The 22,936-nt window shown below is 43.0% G+C and overlaps 1 protein-coding gene across 2 annotated transcripts in view; it reads left to right on the plus strand.

The window, feature by feature from the left end:
* Nucleotides 1–20,508, plus strand: part of LOC140494496 (calcium and integrin-binding family member 3-like) — an 88,102-nt gene extending 67,594 nt beyond the window's left edge. Inside the window, exons 4-8 of one of the 2 annotated variants that reach the window (XM_072593739.1) lie at nucleotides 2,612–2,646; nucleotides 12,235–12,346; nucleotides 16,676–16,823; nucleotides 18,183–18,378; nucleotides 19,061–20,508. In XM_072593739.1, coding sequence (XP_072449840.1) covers nucleotides 2,612–2,646; nucleotides 12,235–12,346; nucleotides 16,676–16,823; nucleotides 18,183–18,378; nucleotides 19,061–19,082 — 513 coding nt within the window. In that variant the 3' untranslated portion in view covers nucleotides 19,083–20,508. The remainder of the gene's footprint in view (nucleotides 1–2,611; nucleotides 2,647–12,234; nucleotides 12,347–16,675; nucleotides 16,824–18,182; nucleotides 18,379–19,060) is intronic. The other variant, XM_072593740.1, reaches the window with a different exon arrangement.
* The last annotated feature ends 2,428 nt before the right edge of the window (nucleotides 20,509–22,936 follow it).

A 22,936-nucleotide genomic window follows, 5' to 3' on the forward strand; every position in this document is an offset into this window, starting at 1 on the left:
GAACACAGGCTGATGCGACCCCAAATGGCAGCCTTATATGTTGGTACACACCCTTATGGGTCTCAGTTGTGGCATACGTCTGGGACTTATAATCTAGTTGCAATTGTAGATAGGCATGGCTCATGTCTTGCTTCACGAAGGACTACCACTTTTGTGTACAAGTCCTCTATGTGAGGGATTGGGTATTTATCCAGCTACAAGAAGCTGTTTAAAATTTGCTTAAATTGTCCACAAAGGCAAACCAACCCATTGGGTGTCACAATTGGTACAACTGGTGCTGCCCTTTTCACAAACTACACTGGTTTGATGATTCCTTCATCTTCCAGCCTCTTTATTTCTGCCTCTACTTTTGCCCAGAAGGCAAATGGCACTGGGTGGACCTTTCAAAAATCATGGAATTATGTCCTGGTCAATGTATAAAATGGCTTTGGCGCCTTTGATAGTCCCTGGTCTTTCCTGAAAATGCCTGGATATTTCACTAGGATTTCATTCAGGCAGCCATTTTATAATCGAAAAATGTTGAGCCAATCAAGGTGAATCTTTCTTAACCAATTCTGCCCCAATAGGCTTGGGCCAGAGCCTCTTAGAGAGAATCAGTGATAACTCCACTAACTGCTTCTCATAGGAGACTGGAACTGAAGTCATACACTTAATCTGTAATGGTTCCCCATTGTATGTTCTCAGTCTGGCTGAAGTCTTGGGCATACTTAAGGGTTGGAGTCCAGAGTGAATCTTGTCAAAGACCACTTCTGCAAACACTGATAGAGCTACACCATTATCAACCTCCGTGAGAACCGGGTGACCATTTAACCATACCTTAATTTTAACTGAGTCTGATTTGGATGTTGCTAAGCAATTTAACTTCACCATCATACATGTAGGTGGACTTTTCAGGGTGTACATTCTCCTGGATGCTAGCCTCTAAGTTCTCTTACTTAAGTCAGACCTTGTAGGACTCCTTTGCTGTCTCAAGTCTGCATACTGGCAGCAAATACAATGGCTTGTCAGGACAGATCCTGAAGAACCTTTTAGCCATTTGTCAGAGGGTTGGTTTTATTGTGGAGTTTTGATGTGGGCTGACCAAGGGTCCCTCTGCTCTGAATGTGCCCTGAGTGATGTTATGCAGTTGCCTTCACCCTAGCTCAGTCGGATAGATGAGGTGATTGACTTCCATTCCTGTAGCCCCCACGTTCTACTTGCCGCATTTTCTAATGGCAAGGCCAGCTGCAGTGCCTGTTTGAAGTCCAGTCAGGCTTCAGCTAGAAGACACTTCTGCATAGTTACATTAATCCCGCAGACCAAATGGTCTCTCAGCATTTTATTCAGGCTTGACCCACAATCACACGCCTCTGCCACTCTTAAATCTCGTCAAAAATCCTGATACGGATTTCCCAGCCGAATAAAACCGATAGCATCTCAGAATTGGAAGAGACTTGGGGCTATAACATTCATAAACCAAATCTGTCAACTCTTGGAAGGTTTCAGTGTCTGGTGCCTCTGGGAAAGTTAAGCCCCCAGAATCAAAAATGCTGGGGTCTGCGAGCAGTCAGAGGGATTACTTGCTGGTTTTCGTCTGCCCCGATGTCACTTGCCCAGAAAAACATATCGCCTTCTTTCCACTTAATGGCTCCAGTCTTCAATAGCAAGATCTAATGAGTTAATCTTCCCAAATAAAAGCATGATGCCAGAAATGCTTGCCCCCAACTCAAAGACGATTGCAGCCAGCGAATGTTCTTCAGGCATGAACTGGTTCTCCTGTTGCCACTGAAATAACTGCATGGAGACCAATCTCCCATCACCAAGTCATCCTTTATTTATATGTGTACAGCACATTGGCTGTGACCAGCTAGCTTGGAGTCAGTCTATCTGAATCTCCTGTTTATAGCTGTATGCCAGAGCTCCATGATTGGGGTTGTTAACCTGGGCCAATCAAGGATCTCATGGTAAGTGAGATCCACCTGGTTCCAACCACTACACCTAGCAAAAATAAAAGCAAATTGTGTGCTGGGGTTAAACTTGTGAAACAGGAAGCCCCCAGGGTTTGTTACTTGAATGGCCATTCAGTGTATCCAAACAGTGTCAAAGTGGTAATAATCAAAGCATTAATACAAGAAGAAATAAAGAGTTTTAGGTTTCTAAACCAGTTGGGTTCCCTGAAATTATGCTGGAGAGTGTCTGATACATTTCATGTAAATGTGACCTAGGAGACTGGAGATTGTGCTTTTTTTTTAAATTCGTGGGAGGGAATGTCTAAAAGGCATATAAAGCACCTAAAGGGATAAAGTTGCAATATTCTTGCCTCAACCTCAGAGAGGAAAATAATTGTATGTGTTACCTCTGTGCCAGTGACTATTTTAAATTATTGTTCCCTCATCATTCCCTCATAATCTTTCCTCAGTCACTGCATCAAAACTTCCCCTGCTCCTGTGTGGTTAGGCCCTAACTTTCCTCAGAGCTTCCCCTTCCTGGTGTTAAGAGAGTTGTTACTCTGCAATAAATGTTTAAAAGATTCTCCAGAATCCAAATCCATGATATCATGTTCATTGTCATTCATTGATTGTGGATTGACGATTTTATTTTAATAGCATGTTCAATATCTTCTTTTTTAAAGGATTGTACCTTTTTCACACGGAAAGAAATCCTGAGGTGAGTGGTGCGCATCAGTTACCTGTGCTAGCGCTGGCTGTCAGCATCTGAAGGTGCTTCTTGTGTCTGTGTCCTCACAGACAAACGTGATCACAAGTACAGGCACCTATCCAACTACTGCTCCTGCCTTAACCAGTTAGTGTCAGTACATGAGAGGTGATATAAGGAACTGCCAGCCCCAGTTCCCAGTGGTGTCAGTCAATGACATGGGTATGGAAAAACTCCTTGAGTCATGGCAGAAAGGAAGGAGAAAGCAGAATGTTGGAGCAGGAATCATAGAATCCCTACAGTGTGGAAGCAGGCCCTTCAGCCCAACAGGTCCACACCCACCCTCTGAAGAGTAACCCATCCAGATCCATTCCCTTAACCTATTATCCTATATTTTACCCCTGACTAATGCACCTAACCTTCACATCCATGAACACTACGTGCAATTTAGCATGACTAATTCACCCTAACCTGTTCATCTTTGTGACCATGGGAGGAAACCAGAGCACCCTAAGGAAACCCACACAGACACTGGGAGAATGTACAAACTCGACACACAGACAGTCGACTGAGGCTGGATTCAAACCCATGTCCCTGGCACTGTGAGGCAGCAGTACTAACCACTAAACCACCGTGCCCAGGAGAGGTGAAGGCTGTTAGTTGCCTTAGTGAGGGGAGTTATGATCTAATGTGGTCTGAAGGAATGCTTGCGACCTGATGGATTGAGATATATTAATTCAGTTAACTTGGTTTAAGTTGCTAGTACACATATGGAAGCTCATAACGTGAGATTTATGGAGTGTAGCTAACTGAAATAAAGCTCTGAATTCTGTTTGAATGCAGTTATCTTTTGGAGTATAACATTGGTAGCAGAGGATGGTTGAGTCAAAATATCAAGTCTTAGGATATGATTATCCATCTTTTTTATGAAAATGAGTCTCATGACCAGGTAAGAATAAGGTTGCAGTGGAGACATGGGCTTACTGAAGAGGAAACAAGGTATGGCCTGGCTTTTTTTTAGAACTGGAGCTTGACGGTTTAGTAATGATTGGATAGATTGATAATGAGTTGGTGGGTAGGGTGGTAGTTTGCTAATGATGAATTCAGAGATACATGTGTGAATATGAAATAATAGTTATAAATACAGCAGCAGAAAGCTTTTTCAGCAAAGGAGCATAAAAGGAACCATCAATAGTAGACAAAAAGGTTCAAAAGGTTTTGGCAATTCAGCCAAACCATAATTTATCATTTGCACGAGTGTGGGCTGCACACGATAAGAGTTTGTTGAAAATGGTGGGAACATTTTGTCCATATCAATGAAGTTTTGGTGGAATCCTCAGTTCCACTAGTAATAAGTGATCAGCCCCTGGCTTGTGAAAAGTCTACAATTAGAGGGTTTTTTTTCCAGAGCATTTGAATGCACTGCATACAGATAGAAATGTTTTTACGAAATCAAAGTCTCAAAGAATTCAGCAAGCCTTAAGGTGAGGATATTGGAAACCATTTTCAACTGGGATATATGGTTAATTATGGGAGACAGGAACCCAAAAATTGGAGAGGTCAGGGGTGAGTGGTAAAGATGGAAATCAGAGTGTTCAGGTTCGCTCTTCAAGTTTGCTAGTATGGATTACAAATTTGCAGATTCTGAAGGAGCTATGGCCGATAGTGAAATGCCACATTCCTCACATATCTGAATGTTACACAACCACAAGGGTTAAACTGCCACAATTGACAGTGTGCCTGATGATGGACAGATCAGTTCTGATATCAATAGGAGGACATCAGTTCCAGAGGAGAAAACCAAAGTCAAAAATCTACCAGAAGAGACTAGTAAAAAGAGGAATGAGATTATTATGAGCAGGCGGGATGAGGGGTATGGGGTTAGGCTCATGGATTGGGAATATGAAGTACAAAGATGGAAGGCAAGAAAGCATAGTGTAAGCTCAAATAGTGTGTTTGAGCAATGAACATAGGAAAAGATGTGGAAGTAACTGTTGAAAGAAATCCCATTAATGGAGGGGGAGGGTGGCCAAACAGTAACTATCCAGAAAGAGATAGAAGGAACAGTAGAGGGGAAGTTTGAACGGGACAATAAATGCAGTGCAAATCAGTGAGTGATTGATAAAAGCAGAAGAGAGAAGCAATGATGATTGCACAAGGAATGAAGTGACTATGCCAGTAAGCTTCTGTTCTTTGTTTTAATATAATTACTTTAAACAACTATAATATAAGACAGGCTCAATTAACTAGTGCAAAATTAAAGCCAAAATTGATGATTTATCATAATTACAGTCATTCCACTTAATTAATCAGATATAGAGAAAAGGGTAGATTGAACAGAAAGGGATAGCAACATAGCCAAAGGGTTCTAAATTCTTCAGTAAGTGAGTGTGAGGTATGGAGGGAAGAGTTACAAAGAACCACTTCCATGAACTCCCTGTAACATAAAGTGACTCCTGGCTGGGTCTTTTTCTTAGACTGTGGAGAAATATTTATGATTCCTTTCCAGATCCTCTGGAATTAACCTCTCATAATTCTGACAGCCTAAACTTTCTCAGTTTTAGCAACTTGAAGAGTTTGGATAGAAATCTTCTGGCTTGAAATCTTCACAGACTAGAAAACATTTCAGCTCAGGTCAATGGTTCTTCTGCACTATTAGCTTGATTCTCCTGCTTGGAGAAAATTGTTCTTTCTTCTGAAGTGAGCTCCTGATTCTCTGAACTGAACTCAAATGCTAGAACTAACAGCTTTCTGCTCTGTTATAAACTCAACAGTATAATAGTCATTAACATCACCTCCACTAACAATATGAGGGCTCCTCCAGACACTTATGGAGTCATAGAGTCATAGAGATGTACAGCATGGAAACAGACCCTTCGGCCCAACCCGTCCATGCCGACCAGATAGCCTAACGCAATTTAGTCCCGCCTGCCTGCACCTGGCCCATATCCCTCCAAATTGTCTGCAATCACATCATTTTTTGGAATGGATGCAGCTTGGTCACCATTCCAAATGACCTTCCAACCTATTCAAAAAATTACTTTCATAAGAACTGACTGTCTTCCATCCACCTCTAGTTTAAAATCCAAATCCTAAAGCATATCTAATTAACCTATCAGTAGAATATTCACTTTATTTTCATGGCATAGACTAGAATCCCTACAATATGAAAACAGGCTATTAAGCCCAACAAGTCCACGCCAACCCTCTGAACAGTATCCCACCCGGACACATTCCCCTACTCTATATTTACCCCCGACTAATGCACCTAACCTACTCTCCCTGAACACTATGGGGATTTTAGCATGGCCAATACACCTAAGCAGCATGTTTTTGGATTGTGGGAGGAAACCCACACAGACACAGGCAGAATGTGCAAACTCCACACAGACAGTCACCCGAGGCTGGAATCGAACCCGGGTACCGGGCGCTGTGAGGCAGCAGTGCTGACCACTGAGCCACCATGCTGCAAGTCTGCTAACTTCACTCAAGTCTGTGTGGCACTGTATTAAATACCAATTTTATCAAATTTTGGAAGTCCATGTACAGCACTTCAACAGCACTACACTCATCAATAACTTCTGTTTCCTCACTGAGAAACTTACAGCAAGTTAGATAAACATGTCTTTGTATTAAGAAATTCTTGTTGACTTATCAACAAACCAGCACTCTTTCTTTTGTAGTGTAAATTGTACTTTTGTATTTGTTCATGGGATGTGGGCTTCACTAGCTGGGCCAGCATTTGTTGCCCATCCTTAGTTGTTCTGACTGTGCCTTGTAGATGATGGCTGGCCTTTGGAGTGTTAGGTGAGTTAAGTGCTGCAGTATTCCTAGCCTCTGATCTGTCCTTATAGCTACTGTCTCTATTTGACTGGTCCAATTTAGTTTGGTCACTCCAAGGATATTGATGTTGGGAGGTGCCAATGAATGTCAAAGGGTGGATTCTTTCATGTTGGAGACTGTGCTAGAGAATGACAAATGTAATATGCCACTTGTCAGTCCAAACCTGTTTCATTGATCAACACAGGAAATGTTTAAGGTTGCGGACATGGTGCCAATTAAATGGGCTGCTTTGTCCTAGATGGTGTCAAGTTTCTTAAATGTTATTGGAGCTACACTCTTCCAGGCAAATGGGGAATATTCCACTACACTCCTGACCTGAGCCTTGTAGATGCTGGACAGGCTTTGGGTAGTTGGGAAGTGAGTTGCTCACTGCAAATTTAGCTTTTGTGCATTTGTTCTAATGAGTGCAAGACAATCTGCTTTTACTTCAGCTCAATCTGCCTCTGAAAAACAGATCATAGAATCATAGATCATAGAATCCCTGCAGTGTGGAAGCAGACTATTTGGCTTATCGAGTTGACACTGACCCTCCAAAGAGCACCCCACCCAGACCCACTTTGTCCCTGCAACTCCATATTTCCCATGGCTAGCCCACCTAGCTTATACACTAGGCGGAATAGCTGTGCTAAATTGCCCATAAACTGCAGATCTTTGGATTGTTGGAGGAAACTGGAGCACCCTGATGAAAGTCATGCAGACACTGGGAGAAGGTGCAAACTCCGCACACGACAGTCACCCAAGGGTGGAATTGAACTCAGGTCCCTGGCACTGAGGCAGCAGTGCTAACCATTGATCTCATCGAAGTTCTGAAGAAGATTTATAGTGCAGGTTGTTGACTTGATTGCTAAGCTGGTAATTTTGTTTGCAGACGTTTCGTCTCCATTCCAGGTAACATCATTAGTGCATCTCTGGTGGAGTGTTAGTGCTCTGTGTGTAACAGGGTCAAAATTATTCCCTCTGGTCCTGGGTTCTCCCACAAGGAGAAACAATCTTTCCACAGCCACCCTGTCTAGTCCTGTAAGAATCCTGTATGTTTCAATAAAGTCATCTCTCATTCTCCCACCAATGAGTATAGGCCCAATCTACTCAACCTCTCCTCATTAGACAGTCCCCTCCATACCTGGGATCAGCCGAGTGAACACAGCATCAACGTCGATTTCACCAGTTTCCAAATGTCCCCTCCCCCCCACCTCATCCCAGATCCAACCCTCCAACTTGGCACCACCCTCTTGACCTGTCCCACCTGTCCATCTTCCTTCCCACCTATCTGCTCCACCCTCCCCACTGACCTATCATTATCACCACCTAACTACATCTACCTATCACCTTCTCAGTTACTACCCCCCCTCTCCCCCCAACCCCCAGCCCTACCTCCCAGTGGAGTGCCACAAGGATTGGTGCTGGGTCCACTACTTTTCATCATTTATATAAATCATTTAGATGTGAGCATAAGAGGGATAGTTAATAAGTTTGCAGATGACACCAAAATTAGAAGCATAGTAGACAGCGAAGAGGGTTACCTCAGATTACAACAGGATCTTGACCAGATAGGCCAATGGGCTGAGAAGTAGCAGATGGAGTTTAATTTAGATAAATGTGAGGTGCTGCATTTTGGGAAAACAAATCTTAGCAGGACTTATGCACTTAATGGTAAGGTCCTAGGGAGTGTTGCTGAACAAGGAGACCTTGGAGTGCAGTTCATAGCTCCCTGAAAGTGGAGTTGCAGGAAGATAGGAGAGTGAAGAAGGCATTTGGTATGCTTTCCTTTATTGGTCAGTGTATTGAGTACAGAAGTTGGGAGGTCATGTTGCAGCTGTACAGCTGTACAGTTAAGCCACTTTTGGAATATTGCATACAATCCTAGCATCCTTCCTATTGGAAGGATGTTGTGGAACTTGAAAAGGTTCAGAAAAGATTTACAAGGATGTTGCCAGGGATGGAAGATTTGAGCTATAGGGAGAGGCTGAATAGGCTAGAGCAGTTTTCCCTGGAGCGTTGGAGGTTGAGGGGTGACCTTATAGAGGTTTACAAAATCATGAGGGGCATGGATAGGATAAATAGACAAAGTCTTTTCTCTGGGGTGGGGAGTCCAGAACTAGAGGTCATAGGTTTAGGGTGAGAGGGGAAAGATATAAAAGAGACCTAAGGGCAACTTTTTCACACAGAAGACGGTGCATATATGGAATGAGCTGCCAGAAGAAGTGGCGGAGGCTGGTACAATCACAACATTTAAGAGGCATTTGGATGGGTATATGAATAGGAAGGGTTTAGAGGGATGTGGGCCAAATGCTGGCAAATGGGACTAGATTAGGTTAGGATATCTGATCAACACGGACGAGTTGGACTGAAGGGTCTGTTTCCATGCTGTACATCTCTATGACTCTGTGATTCCCTGTCCCCCCCCCCCCCCCACATTTGTCTCTCAGCCCCCGCCCACCCCCCCCCTACCCCCCCCCCCCCCCCCCCCCCCCCCTCATATTCCTGATGAAGGGCTTATGCCCAAAATGTCAACTCTCTTGCTCAAATGCTGCCTGACCTGCTGTGCTTTTCCAGCACCACACCTTTCGACTCCTACTCTCCGGCATCTGCAGTCCTCACTTTCTCTTTCTCACTCTCTATCTCTTTCTCTCTTATACAATATCCCATGTAAAGACTGCCACAAACATTACATAGGGCAAAGTGGAAGAAAACCAACCATCAGGGCACATGAACACCAAGTAGCCACCAAGAGACATGATCAACTATCACTTGTGTCCACACACATTGACGAAGAAAGACACCAATTTGACTGGGACAACGTAGCCATCCCGGGGCAAGCCAAACAAAGACATGCACGGGAATTCCTGGAGTCAAGGCACTAAATGTGGAACTCCATTAACAAACATGTAGAGTTAGACCCCATATACCAACCATTAACAAACATGTAGAGTTAGACCCCATATAGCAACCATTAACAAACATGTAGAGTTAGACCCCATATAGCAACCATTAACAAACATGTAGAGTTAGACCCTATATACCAACCATTAACAAACATGTAGAGTTAGACCCTATATACCAAATATTAATAAACATGTAGAGTTAGACCCCATATACCAACCATTAACAAACATGTAGAGTTAGACCCTATATACCAAATATTAATAAACATGTAGAGTTAGACCCTATATACCAAATATTAATAAACATGTAGAGTTAGATCCCATATAGCAACCATTAACAAACATGTAGAGTTAGACCCTATATACCAACCATTAACAAACATGTAGAGTTAGACCCTATATACCAAATATTAATAAACATGTAGAGTTAGACCCCATATACCAACCATTAACAAACATGTAGAGTTAGACCCTATATACCAAATATTAATAAACATGTAGAGTTAGACCCTATATACCAAATATTAATGAACATGTAGAGTTAGATCCCATATAGCAACCATTAACAAACATGTAGAGTTAGACCCTATATACCAACCATTAACAAACATGTAGAGTTAGACCCTATATACCAACCATTAGCAAACATGTAGAGTTAGACCCCATATACCAACCATTAACAAACATGTAGAGTTAGACCCTATATACCAACCATTAACAAACATGTAGAGTTAGACCCTATATACCAAATATTAATAAACATGTAGAGTTAGACCCTATATACCAACTATTAACAAACATGTAGAGTTAGACCCCATGTACCAACCATTCAGAAGCAAAACTGGAAATGATACTACCCACTTCAGCAAACCCAGCCACATCAATAGCAAGTGGGACGGAACACCAACGCTTCACTGGATGATGATGATGTTACCTTGTACGATGAAGGAACATCTGTAAACAAACTTACCAGCTCAGTGAGCATATTAACAACCACACTGATCTCATCTCAGTTTCATTTCCACCATTTTCCTTCTGCAGGCATTGCCTTGTTGGGTAGTTTCTGAAACTCTTTTACTTGAAAAGTATCAAACTGCAGAAATGTAGTTTTTAGATTAAATAAACTGCACACCAGTCAATGCGTACAAAAAACGAGCAAAGGAGGTTTTGAAGATGACCTTTCCGGTTGTGGGGAACTTTGTTGTCAGTTGGCATTATAGTGACATTTCAGCAGTTTTGCTACTGGACTGTCACAATTACATCATTTCACTGAGAGATATGGTGGATGCAGCAGTTCTGGGATTTCTTGGACAGTGCGGTCACCTCAATGATGAGTATCATCTGTACGGAATAAAGGAGATGTGCAAATTACATCATCTCATTTTGCACTTTATTTGTGAAGTGACTTGGCATAATGACTGATGTCATCAGTGATGTGTATCTCTGCGTAGTGGTTCTTGCAAAGGATAATACCACAGTATTGACTTTCAAAGACCTAATATTATTCATAAAACCATAAGAAATAGGAGCAAACGTAGGCCATTCAGTGAGATCATAACTGGTTTAATAATCCTCAACTTCATTTTCCTGCCTTTTCTCCCTAACCCTTGATTCCCTTATGGATTCAAAGTCTACTTACCTCACTCTTGAATTTACTTAATGACCTGGCTTCAGCAGTCCACTGCCGTAAAGAGTTCCTCAGATTCACTACTCTTTGAGAGAAGATATTCTTCCTCATCTCAGTCTTAAATGTGTAATCCCTTAATCTGAGATTATGCCTTTGGTCCTAGACTCTCCCACAAGCAGCAAACAAAATCTCCACAGCTACTCTGTCAAGTCCCCTAAGAATCTTGTATGTTTCAATAAGATTGCCTCTTATTCTTCTATATTCCAATAAGTACAGGCCCAACCAGCTCAACTTCCTTTCATAAGACAGTCGCTCCATATTTAGTATCAGCATGGTGAACCTTCTCTGGACTGACTCCTTGGTCAATTTATGGAGAATAAGGAACAAAGTGAAATAAAGGGTGGAGATATGTCTGCTGCTGTGGTTTGGTAACAGGATGTGAACTCACTACAATTTCACACTCACACCGCTGGCACGGTGGCTCAGTGGTTAGCACTACTGCCTCACAGTGTCAGGGATCCAGGTTTGGTTCCCGCCTCAGCTGACTGTATGAAGTTTGCACATTCTCCCCGTGTCTGCATGAGGGTGCTCTGGTTTCCTCCCACAGTCCAAAAATGTGCAGGTCAGGTGAATTGCCCATAGTATTAGCTGCATTAGTCAGGGGTAAATGTAGGGGAATGGGTCTGAGTGGGTTACTCTTTAGAGGGCCAGTGTGGACTTGTTGAGACGAAGGGCCTGTTTCCATACTGTAGGGAATCTAATCTAATCCATTTTGGGATCGACTGACTGGGATCAAATGCTGCCTATAATGGGGAGTCTGTTGAGAGGTTCCTCCTAAAAGATGCTTTTTATCAAATAATTAACAGTAACTTGTGATGCTATCTAAAGCCGGGACTGTTTTGTATCTTGGTTTGTAAAGTTCTGTGTTTGGAATCGTAGGGGCGGCAAGGCAAGTCAATGAAGGAGTGACAGCCAAACTCCTTTTTTTGGTCTTTTTATTAAAATGTTGAGCACTTCTTTCTCTCTCTCTCTCTCTCTCTGTCTCTCTCTGTCTGTCTCTGTCTGTCTCTGTCTGTCTGTCTGTCTGTCTCTCTCTCTCTCTCTGCCTCTCTCTCTTTCTCTCTCTGTCTCTCTCTCTGTCTTTCTCTCTCTGCCTCTCTCTGTCTCTCTCTTTCTCTCTCTGTCTCTCTCTGTCTGTCTGTCTGTCTCTCTCTCGCGCTCTCTGTCTTTCTTTCTCTCTCGTTGCAGGTTGTTCCACCGCTACCGAGACCTGGCTCCACATCTAGTACCACTCGATTACAAGGATAACCCTGATGTAACCATCCCCTATGAGCTGATTGGCAGCATGCCAGAACTGAAGGTAGCCAGAGTGCAGGAAACCGCAACTTGTGCCAACAGTACTCTCACTGGCCCACAATGAATAATTCAGCCTGTACTAATTGACAGGAGACTTTGAGTATTTTTCCAGCAACATGACACCCATCAATGACTGGGAGACATGCTCAAAAATGTAACACATCCTCTGTCTGTCAGGCGGTGGAAGTTGAGATGAATATCAGAGCAGTTCATTTACTGGTCATGTGTGTGCATTGCATTCAGTTGGAATGCTTTCCATTTATCAATTCATTTGTCCATTTATTAAAATTGCATCAGGTTCAGGCCTTAGAAAACCCAACACTTTCAAACTGCTTTGAATTCCAAACAGCCTGACACAATGCCAGTATTTATTGTTCACCCATAATTCTCCTTCAAGCTCAGTGGTTTACTTGGACATTTCTTGGGGTCAGTTAGGAGTTAACCACATTGCTATGGAGCTGGAATCAAATGTAGGCCAGACTAGATAAGGACAGCATAATTCATTTCAAAACCGACAACAGTCAATCAGATGTGGGCTTTCCAATAATCCAGTAGTTTCATGATCATGACAATTCCAGAGTTATTCATGAATTGAATTTAAATTCCCACCAGCTGCTGTAATCAGATTTGAACTCATACCTGAAGCATAGAAACATAGAAACTGGGAGTACGAGTAGGCCATTTGGCCCTTTGAGCCTGCTGTATTCTTCAACATGATCATAACTGACCCTCTATCTCAATGCCAAATTCCCACTTTCTCCCTAAACCCTTGATCCCCTTAAAATCTAGAACTTTGCCTGTCTCGCGAATTTGAATGTGGAATACAGGGCTAAAGGCAGGATTCATGGCAGTCTGGAGGAATAGAGGGATCTAGGGGTCCATGTCCATAGATCCCTCAAAGTTGCCACCCAAGTTGACAGGGTTGTTAAGAAGGCCTATGGTGTGTTGGCTTTCATTAGCAAGGGCGTTGAATTTAAGAGCTGTGAGGTTATGCTGCAGCACCATAAAGCCCTAGTTAGACCACACCTGGAATATTGTGTTCAGCCTCATTATAGGAAAGATGTGGAAGCTTTAGAGAGGGTGCAGAGGAGATTTACCAGGATACTGCCTGAACTGGAGGGCATGTCTTATGAAGAAAGGTTGAGGGAGCTAAGCTTTTCTCATTGGACCAAAGAAGGATGAGCGGTGACTTGATAGAGGTGTACAAGATGTTGAAAGGCACAGATAGAGTGAATAGCCAGAAACTTTTTCCTGACGCAGTAATGGCTATCATGAGGGGGCATAATTTTAAGGTAATTTGGGGAAGGTTTAGGGGAGATGTCAGAGGTAGGTTCTTTCCACAGAGAGTGGTGGGTGCGTGGAATGCACTGCTAGTGGTGGTAGTAGAGTCAGATACATTAGGGATATTTAAGTCACTCTTGGATTGGAACATGGAGGATAGTACAATGAAGAGTACTATGTCGGATAAAAGGCCGGCACAACATCGAGGACTGAAAAGCCAGTACTGTGATGTATTGTTATTTGTCCTATGTTCTATATTTATCTATCACTTTCTTTAATGTATTCAGTGACTTGATCCCCACAACCTTCTGTGGGAGAAGAATTCCATAGGTTCACTACTCTTTGGGTGAAGAAATCTTTCTTCATCTCAGTCCTAAATGGTCTACTCCATACCCTGAGACTGTGTTGTCTTGTTCTAGACTCTCCAACAGTGAAAACATTCTCCCTTCATCTAGTCTGTCCAGCCCTGTTAGGGTTTTATATGTTTCAATCAGATCCCCTCTCATCTTTCTAAGCTCTAGTGAATACAGGCCTAGTCAAGCCAATCTCTCCTCATAGGACAGTCCTGGTATTAGCTGAAAATGTGTTGCTGGAAAAGCGCAGAAGGTCAGGCAGCATCCAAGGAACAGGCGAATCGATGTTTCGGACATAAGCCCTTCTTCTTCAGGAATCCTCCTGAATAAGAGCTTATGCCCGAAACGTCGATTCTCCTGTTCCTTGGATGCTGCCTGACCTGCTGCGCTTTTCCAGCAACACATTTTCAGCTCTGATCTCCAGCATCTGTAGTCCTCACTTAGTCCTGGTATTAGCCTGATGAACCTCCACTACACTCCCCCCATGGCAAGGATATCCTCTCTTAGGTAGGGAGACCAAAACAGCACGTAATACTCCAGGTGTGGACTCCAAGGCCCTGTATTATTGCAGTGAGTAATCCTACTCCTGAACTCAAATCCTCTTGCAAATTTAGCTAACTTACCTTCCTAATCTCTTGTGCACTTGCTCATTTACTTTCATTGTCTGGTGTACAGGGAACAGTATTTCCCTGCCCACCCCACCTGAGTTCCGCAGAAACCATTCCCTCCGTGACTCCCTTGTTCGGTCCACGTCCCCCCACCCTCTATATCTGGCACCTTTCCTTGCCATTGATGAAGCATAAAACCTGTGCGCACACCTGCCTCCTAACCTCCATTCAAGACCCGAAAAGATTGTGTCAAATCCGGCAGAGATTTTCCTGCACATCCAAACACCTCATCCACTGTGTTTGTTGCTCTCGATGTGGACTCCACTACATCGGGGAGACAGAATGCCAACTCGCAGAGCAGTTCAGTGACCATCTCTGGGACACACTCACCAAATGACTCACCGCCCTGTAGCCAACCATGTCAACTTCCCCTCACACTCTTCTAAGGACACACAAGTTCTGGGCCTCCTCCACTGCCAAATCCTAACTACTTGACAAGTGGAGGAAGAATGCCTCATCTTTTGCCTCGGATCCTTACAACCGCATGCATCAACATTGACTACACCAGTTTCCAAATCTCCCATCTCCCCACCTCATCCTAGGTTCAACCCTTCAACGGCACCAACCTCTTGACCTGTCCTATCTATCCATCTTCCTTCTCACCTATCCGCTCCAACGTCCCCACTGACCTATCACAATTGCCTCCTACCTGCAAACACCTATTACTATCCCACCTAACTTGCCCTCCCCAATCCCACCCCCCTTATTTGTCTCTCAGCCCCCTTTCCCCTCCATAATGCTGATGAAGGGCTTATGTCAGAAATGTCAATTCTCCTGCTCCTCAGATGCTGCCTGACCTGCTGTGCTTTTTCCAGCACCGCATATTTTGACCCTGACTCTCCAGCATCTGCAGTCCTCACTTTATTCTGGTATGCAAGGTCACCCAGATCCTTTTGTACTTCCACACTTTTCAATAGATCACCGTTTTAGTAGTACTCTCCTTTTCTGTTTCTCACACCAAAGTATACTTAACTGCATTAGACCTATGTTTGTCCAACTAACCCAACTTCACCTTCAAGCCTCCTCAAAGGATGTTCGAGCCAGGCATCTAGATTATAAGTCCAGTAATATTGCTACTAATTTCTCCAAAAATAAAACCCAAGAAAACAAAAACAAATTGAAACAAAAACAAAAAACAGGTAGTTCTCCTATAATGTATAGTTGCATTCCAGTGAAACCTCACTTAATTAGGATTCGGAGGTGCTGGTGTTGTACTGGGGTGTACAAAGTTAAAAATCACACAACACCAGGTTATGGTCCAACAGATTTAATTGGAAGCACTAGCTTTCAGAGCGCTGATGAAGGAACAGCGCTCCGAAAGCTAGTGCTTCCAATTAAATCTGTTGGACTATAACATGGTGTTGTGTGATTTTAACTCCCTTATTAGAAAATGGTTTAATATAAATAATGGAGCCTGTGGGAAAAGTGGGGTTAGGGGGTAGATTGGCAAAAGATGTCACTGTCAATCGCTCAAAAATCATCCAAAAGTCTAACGCAAAGTATAGCACAGCCCTGAATGAAGATTGAAATCATATTTATTAACAAGACAAAAGTCAATTTAGCACAGTACATTTAAGAAAAGTAAGGAAGCTGCTCTCTGTACAGTACCTCTCACATAAAACCTCGCACATGTGCAGAATGGCATGGAGATTTTGGCGCGAACATTGGCACATGCGCAAAACAAAGCGCACAAGCCAATCCCGCTGGAATAGCGCCATTGCGAAAGGAGGTAAGCATTCTCGAAAATACCATCCCCTAATTCTTCAGTGATGTTCTAGCCAAATCATGCAGCCAGAACGCACATCATCCCAGAACTACCTACAGCTTGAAATCCTTTAAGTCTTTCACAGCCGACCAACCATTGTAACACCATCTGAACCCACCACGTACAAACCAATCTGAACTATTTTACCAGCAATGAGTGGGTCCAGTTACTCAGTGTGTTTCTCTGTCATGTCCCTCGCCTAAACCTCAAACCTGATGTCATGGTCCTGATGGAGAAATTTTACCAGCACTATTCTGTAACTGCAGGATAATCCATTCCGCCAGAGGATTGCAGAGGTGTTCTCCGAGGACAATGAGGGAAATATGACTTTGGATGACTTTCTGGATATGTTCTCTGTACTAAGTGAAATGGCCCCACGTGATCTAAAGGCATGTTATGCATTTAAGATTTATGGTGAGTTTGGGCTTGATTCTGATAGTAGGAGGTTTTCCCTTCTTGCTTTGCTGATGTAAGATTTTCCAACTCTCTGTTCTGTTCTGTTCTGGAAACTCAGTTGGTGTAAGGTGAAACTGAAGGCAGTCTTTACTCAGTCTTATATTTACTTGCAGAGTGGAACATTACAAGCTCACAAATCCAAACTCAGCCACACCACTACTTCCATACGTGTCTCTACACTAGAAACAGGTGAAGACCCAGTGAATGCACTCCATATTTACATGGACTTTGATGTGCAATTAACACTCGGGCTGTTGTGACTCAGTAGTAGTGTCCCTACCTCTAAATCAGGAGGCATGAGTTCAAAGTCCAACCAGTTGAGTAGGAAATATCTACACAATGAGCAGACTGTATTTGGTCTCAAGGACTGTTCCATCAGGAGCTTCACACCTGCATACTTTTGGAAAGGTCAACTGATGGAACAGCGTCTCTTGGAACTCCAGAAATGGTTTGCAAAAAGAAACCTCTTGAACGACCGGTTCCATTGGACCTTTTGGAATGCTACCCTCTTGGAACATTCTGGTGCCAGCCGGGTTAAATTGTGAGGACAGGTTAGTTAGACTTGACTTGTCTTTCCTTCATTATAGAATGTCAAGGGAGAATCTTACGGTGTAAGGCAAAGATGTTCATGTTCAAGTTTCTGCTGGGTGATCTAATGGAGCTATTAAAGGTGACTAAAGCGGTAGAAAGAAATTATCCTCTACTGAGCTGTCCAAAAAGTGTGGCAACCACTTTAAACTTGAACATAGTGTGATGTTTGGAAACCAGAATTTATACAATATCCAGTGGAAATCTGACTACTGACTCAGTGCATTGGGGCAATGAGGCTGCTTCTCCCAGGTCTGTGGCTATTCATTGTCGTCCATTTGGTGGCGGAAGGGAGTGAGAGGCTTCTGCATACTACCCTCCGTCTAAAATTCTACCTCATAGTTTCCAATAACATGTGATTCAACGTAGAGTTAAGATCAATTGTAGAAAAAATGAGAGAGGAATTGAAAGAAGTATTTATGCAGCGAGATGCACTAACTGAGAGATTTGTGGATACTGACTCAATGGTAACTTTCAAATGGGAATTCGATAAATACTTAGGAGAAATTTGAAGAGCAATGTAGGAAGATTGGGGGAGCAGGACTATTTGGATCACTCTTTCAAAAAGCAGATAGAGGGGAAGAATAAGCTCCATCTTTACTACCAGCTGCTCCTGCTGTTTCGGCCGCTGGGGTCATTTTGACCAGGTCATCTCTCAATGTGCTGCAGCTATGATCTTGCATGAAGCTGAGTTGACAATTGAAGCTGTGATTTCTTTTAAACACTTAGATTTTAACAACGATAATTTTATCTGCAAATCGGATTTGGAGAAGACGTTGCTCAAACTAACTCGAAATGAGCTGACACCAGAGGAAGTGAATCTGGTCTGTGAGAAGGTTCTAGATGAATCAGATCTGGACAATGATGGCAAACTCTCGCTGGAAGATTTTCAGCACATGATCGTCCGGGCACCTGATTTCCTCAGGTAACACATGGTTACACACACAGTCTGTGTCGGGCAACTTGAAATTCAAACTCATGAGGGGTGTCTACAATTGGGTCAATTCAAGTTGGTGGGATCAGTTCTAGCTCTGATTCTCTGCACTGGTCTTTGCTTGAGAGCAGTTGCTCGCTGCTCTTTTGAGGCTGTGCTGTGTAAGTCTTCTTCACTTGTATTGCTTTGGAGGCAGACTGCCGAAGTATTGGACACAAGGATACTTACTAACTCTTATCAACTAGGCAACTTCATCAGGAATAAGACTTGTAGCCGAAGGGGGCTGAGAGTTATCTGGGAGGGGAACGTGGAGCTGAGGGGAAGGCAGCTGGGAAGGTGATAGGCCATAGAGGAGGGAAGAGCGGATAGGTGGGAAGGAAGGTGGACAGGTAGGACAGTTCAGGACAGTGCCGAGTTGGAAAGTTGGATCTGGGATAAGCTGAGGGGAGGGGAAATGAGGAAACTGGTTAAATCCACATTGATCTCATGTGATTGGATGGTCCCAAGGTCACCTGCTCCTTGGATGCTAACTGACTGGCTGTGCTTTTCCAGCACCACACTCTTTGAGTCTGGTTACTTTATAGTTGAGTTGAAATACACGGCCTCATTGAGTTTTCCTGTTAACAACATAGCAACGAGTCTGAATGAGATTGATGTTTTTATTTTCTTTCAGCACTTTCCACATTCGAATCTGAGGCGCTCGGACCAGAACAAGCAGTGTCACCTGCAAACTCCAAAGTTGTTTCAATGTCCCTCTTAAACCCATTGAGAGTGATATGGTCAGACATGGGGAGCCACCAGGAACAGTTCAACTTCTACCTTAGCAAGACTGGCCAAGAGGTCGATCATCATATTTTCACTGTGCTCATGCTAGCTCTTTGATTCGGGCTGAGTATTTCAATTCACTTTCCCCATCCAATCCTGTGCACTTTTCTGTTCTTCCTTCCCAGATCCTTACCTGATTCCTTCGGAAATGTGGTCTAGTCTCTGCCTCAATAGCTCCTGTGGTAGAGGATTCCCTATCCTCATATTCCTTCTGCATGGATTGGCCCCATTGTTATCCCTCTTCAGTCTTCCAGGGAGAGTTCACAGGCTGTGAAATTGACTCAGCAATCCGAGGGGGCAACTCTTTATGAGCTGATGATGAGACCATCTCATTTTTGGTTTGGAATGGTGAGCTGAAGGTGAGAATTGAACTTTGAGCAGCAGCTTATTTTGGAAAGAAGAAAAGGACAAACCGATGTTTGTTTGTGGGACCTGGCCTGGAAAAGATAATTGCACATTAATTAGTGCCCTATGAACTTGACAGACAGTTTGGCACCAGAATGTGTTTGACGTTGAATTGGCCAATCAAAGGCACATCGCTGCTGGCCAGCCAATCACAGAGAATGATGGTAAAAGAAAGGAGAGTGAACTAGTTGTAATTGGGGTTTTGAAGCTGTGAGTGTGCTGCCATATTTTGCTCTGTCTCCCTCTTCTGGATTTCACTGCAGTTCATAGGATCACAGAATCCCTACAGTGTGGAAACAGGCCATTTGGCCCAACAAATCTACGCCGACCCTCCAAAGAGTATTTCACCCCTACCCTATTACTCTACATTTATCCCTGACTAATGCACCCAACTACTCATCCCTGAACAATCTCTGGGCAACTTAACGTGGCCAATAGACCTAACGTTTGGAGTGTGGGAGGAAACTGGAGCACCCGGAGGAAACCCACATACACAGTTGCCCGAGGCTGGATTCGAACTCAGGTCCCTGACGCTGTGAGGCAGCAGTTCTAGCCACTGAGCCACGATTTGTTTTTTTGTTGATTGTTCCAATAAGAAAATATCCATGCAGAACTGGATGAATAATCCTGGAAGGCTCTTGAACCTGTTTGCATGAATTGGTGACTTCAGAATTAAGCAAGACTTACAGTTTACTTGCCTGTGAACAACTCCTTTAACCTTGAATTCCCTGAAACTGTTAAACAGGCAAATTATAATTCTTCATTCTTTTTATTTTAATTTATCCCTTAATTGTATTTGTCAGTACGAGTGAGGCTTCTGGTTAAAGAATATTGAACTTGAGGTCATAGATATGAAGCAGATTGCCTTGTTGTTCATTTGTGTTCTGCTAAACTTACATTATTAATAATAAATTATTAACTTCTGTTACTTTATGAACTTTGTGTCTGATATCTGTTATTCTTAAAGTTTGGTTAAGAAAACTTGAGTGATTGGGGTAATTGAATGTTTTAAGTTTTACTCTGTTCCAAATCCAGGGATAGGGAGGACAATTTGATTTGGCTTGTTATCCCAATGTTGTAGTACTGAATAAAAATACATTTTTGCTAAAACATCTCAGCTTGCTCTCATGAGGACATATATAGATAGATACAGATATAGCAGGCTATGCAGCCCTTCACATCTGCTCCACCATGCAGTGAGATCTTGGCTGATCTGATTGTTACTTAAATCTGCATTCTGATAAACTTACACGCCATCTCTCCCCCTCCTCTGCTATTGCTTACCAAGAATCAATCTACCTCTGCCTTAATGACCAAGGACTCTGCTTCTGCCGCATTTTCAGGAAGAGAGTTCCAAAGGACCATAACCCTCCGAGAGAAAATGGTTTTCTTAATCTTTGACGTTGATTTTTAAACTAGTCTTGACTCACCCATAGGGGGAAGCATCCTCTCCATGTGTACTCTGTCAACACCTTCCAGGATTGTATATGTTTCTATCAAGTCACATCTTACCCTTCTGAACTTCAGTGGGTGCAAGCTCAGCCTGTCTACCTTTCCTTAAGCAAACCCATCTGTTCCAGATATTAGTCTAGAAAACCTTCTCTGAATTAACTCCAACACATTTACATCTTTCCTCAAATAAGATGATCAATATTATACACAGGGTTTATACAATTAATGATAGGGCCTTGGGTTGTGTTGTAGAACAGAGGGACCTAGGGATTTAGGTACATACATCTTTGAGGTTTGTGTCAAGGTGGTTAAGAATGCATTTAGCACGCTTGCCTTCATTGCTCAGTCCTTTGAGTACAGATGTTGGGACGTCATGTTGAGGATATACAGGACATTGGTGAGGCTGCTTCTGGCATACAGTGTCCAGTTTTGGTCACCCAGGATGTTATTAAATTGGAGAGGGTTCCGAAGAGATTTACCTGGCTGTTGTCAGGTATGGAAGGTTTGAGTTATAAAGAAAGGCTGGGTAGGCTGGACTCTGTTCACTGGAACATAAAAGATTGAGAGGTGACCTTACAGAAGTTCATAAAATAATGAGGGGTATAAATTGAGTTAAGGGTAGTTATCTTTTTCCCTAGGATGGGGGATTTCAAGACTAGGGGCATGTTTATTTTTTACACAAAGGGTGGTTTGTGTGTAGAATGAATTTCCTGAGACATTTGGATAAGTACATGAAAAGGAAAGGGTTGGAGGGATATGGGCCAGGAGCAAGTGGATAGGATTAATTTAGTTTGGGATTTCATTTGACATGGACTGGTTGGACTGAAGTGACTGTTTCTGTGCAGTATGACTCTATGTAGTCTCAACTGTATAATTAAAGCATACCCTCCCTACTTCTGTATTCACTTCACCTAAGCAATAAATAATAATGTGCTATTAGTTTTCCTGATTAGTTGTTGTACCTTTTGCATTCAGGCATCAGGATACCCAGATCTCTTTGCATCTCAGAGTTTTGCAATCTCTCACCGTTGAGATAATATGCTCTTTTTTTTATTCTTCCTGTCAAAATGGACAAGTTCATATTTCCCTAAGAGAGAAAATGCTGGAAAATCTCAGCAGGTCTGGCAGCATCTGTAAGAAGAGAAAAGAGCTGACGTTTCGAATCTAACTGACCCTTTGTCAAAGCTAAAAAAAGGGAGAAATAGAGAGGTATTTATACTAGGCTGAGAGAAGGTGAGTCATGGCTCCAGAAGCAAAGGTAGTAATAAAGAGGTGATAATGACAGTGTTTAGAGAGATTATAGAGAGATTAGGACCTGTGAATGACCAAGGCCGAAGCCAGTGCTACGTGACAAAATATGTGGGGGATGGGGGGGGGTGAGGGGGAGGGGGGGGCGGGGCTGGGTGAAGAAAACAGGGGAGAAGGGTAGCAAAAGGGGAAGAGGAGAGGAAAAAGGTGATGAGAGAGTGGGGAGTGAGAGAAAGAGAGACAATCAAGAAATAAGAGGTACAGAACAGTGAAAAAAAATTAAAAAAAAATAAAATAAATGAAATAAAATTATGGAACAGAATGCAAACAGAGGGGTCGAGATGTGATAATCATCTGAAGTTGTTGAATTCAATGTTGAGATTGTAACGTGCCTAGTTGGAAGATGAGATGCTGTTCCTCCAGTTTGCGTTGAGCTTCACTGGAACATTGCAGCAGGCCAGGGACAGACATGTGGGTATGGGAGCAGGATTGTGTGTTGAAGTGGCAAGCCATGGGAGGGTCCGGGACCTGATTGCGTACAGACCGAAGGTGCTCAGCAAAGCAATCACCCAGTCAGCGTTTTGTCTCTCCGATATAGAAGAGACCACATTGGGAGCAA

The sequence above is a fragment of the Chiloscyllium punctatum genome, chromosome 24, assembly GCF_047496795.1.
Source record: "Chiloscyllium punctatum isolate Juve2018m chromosome 24, sChiPun1.3, whole genome shotgun sequence".
Taxonomy (NCBI): Eukaryota; Metazoa; Chordata; class Chondrichthyes; order Orectolobiformes; family Hemiscylliidae; genus Chiloscyllium; species Chiloscyllium punctatum.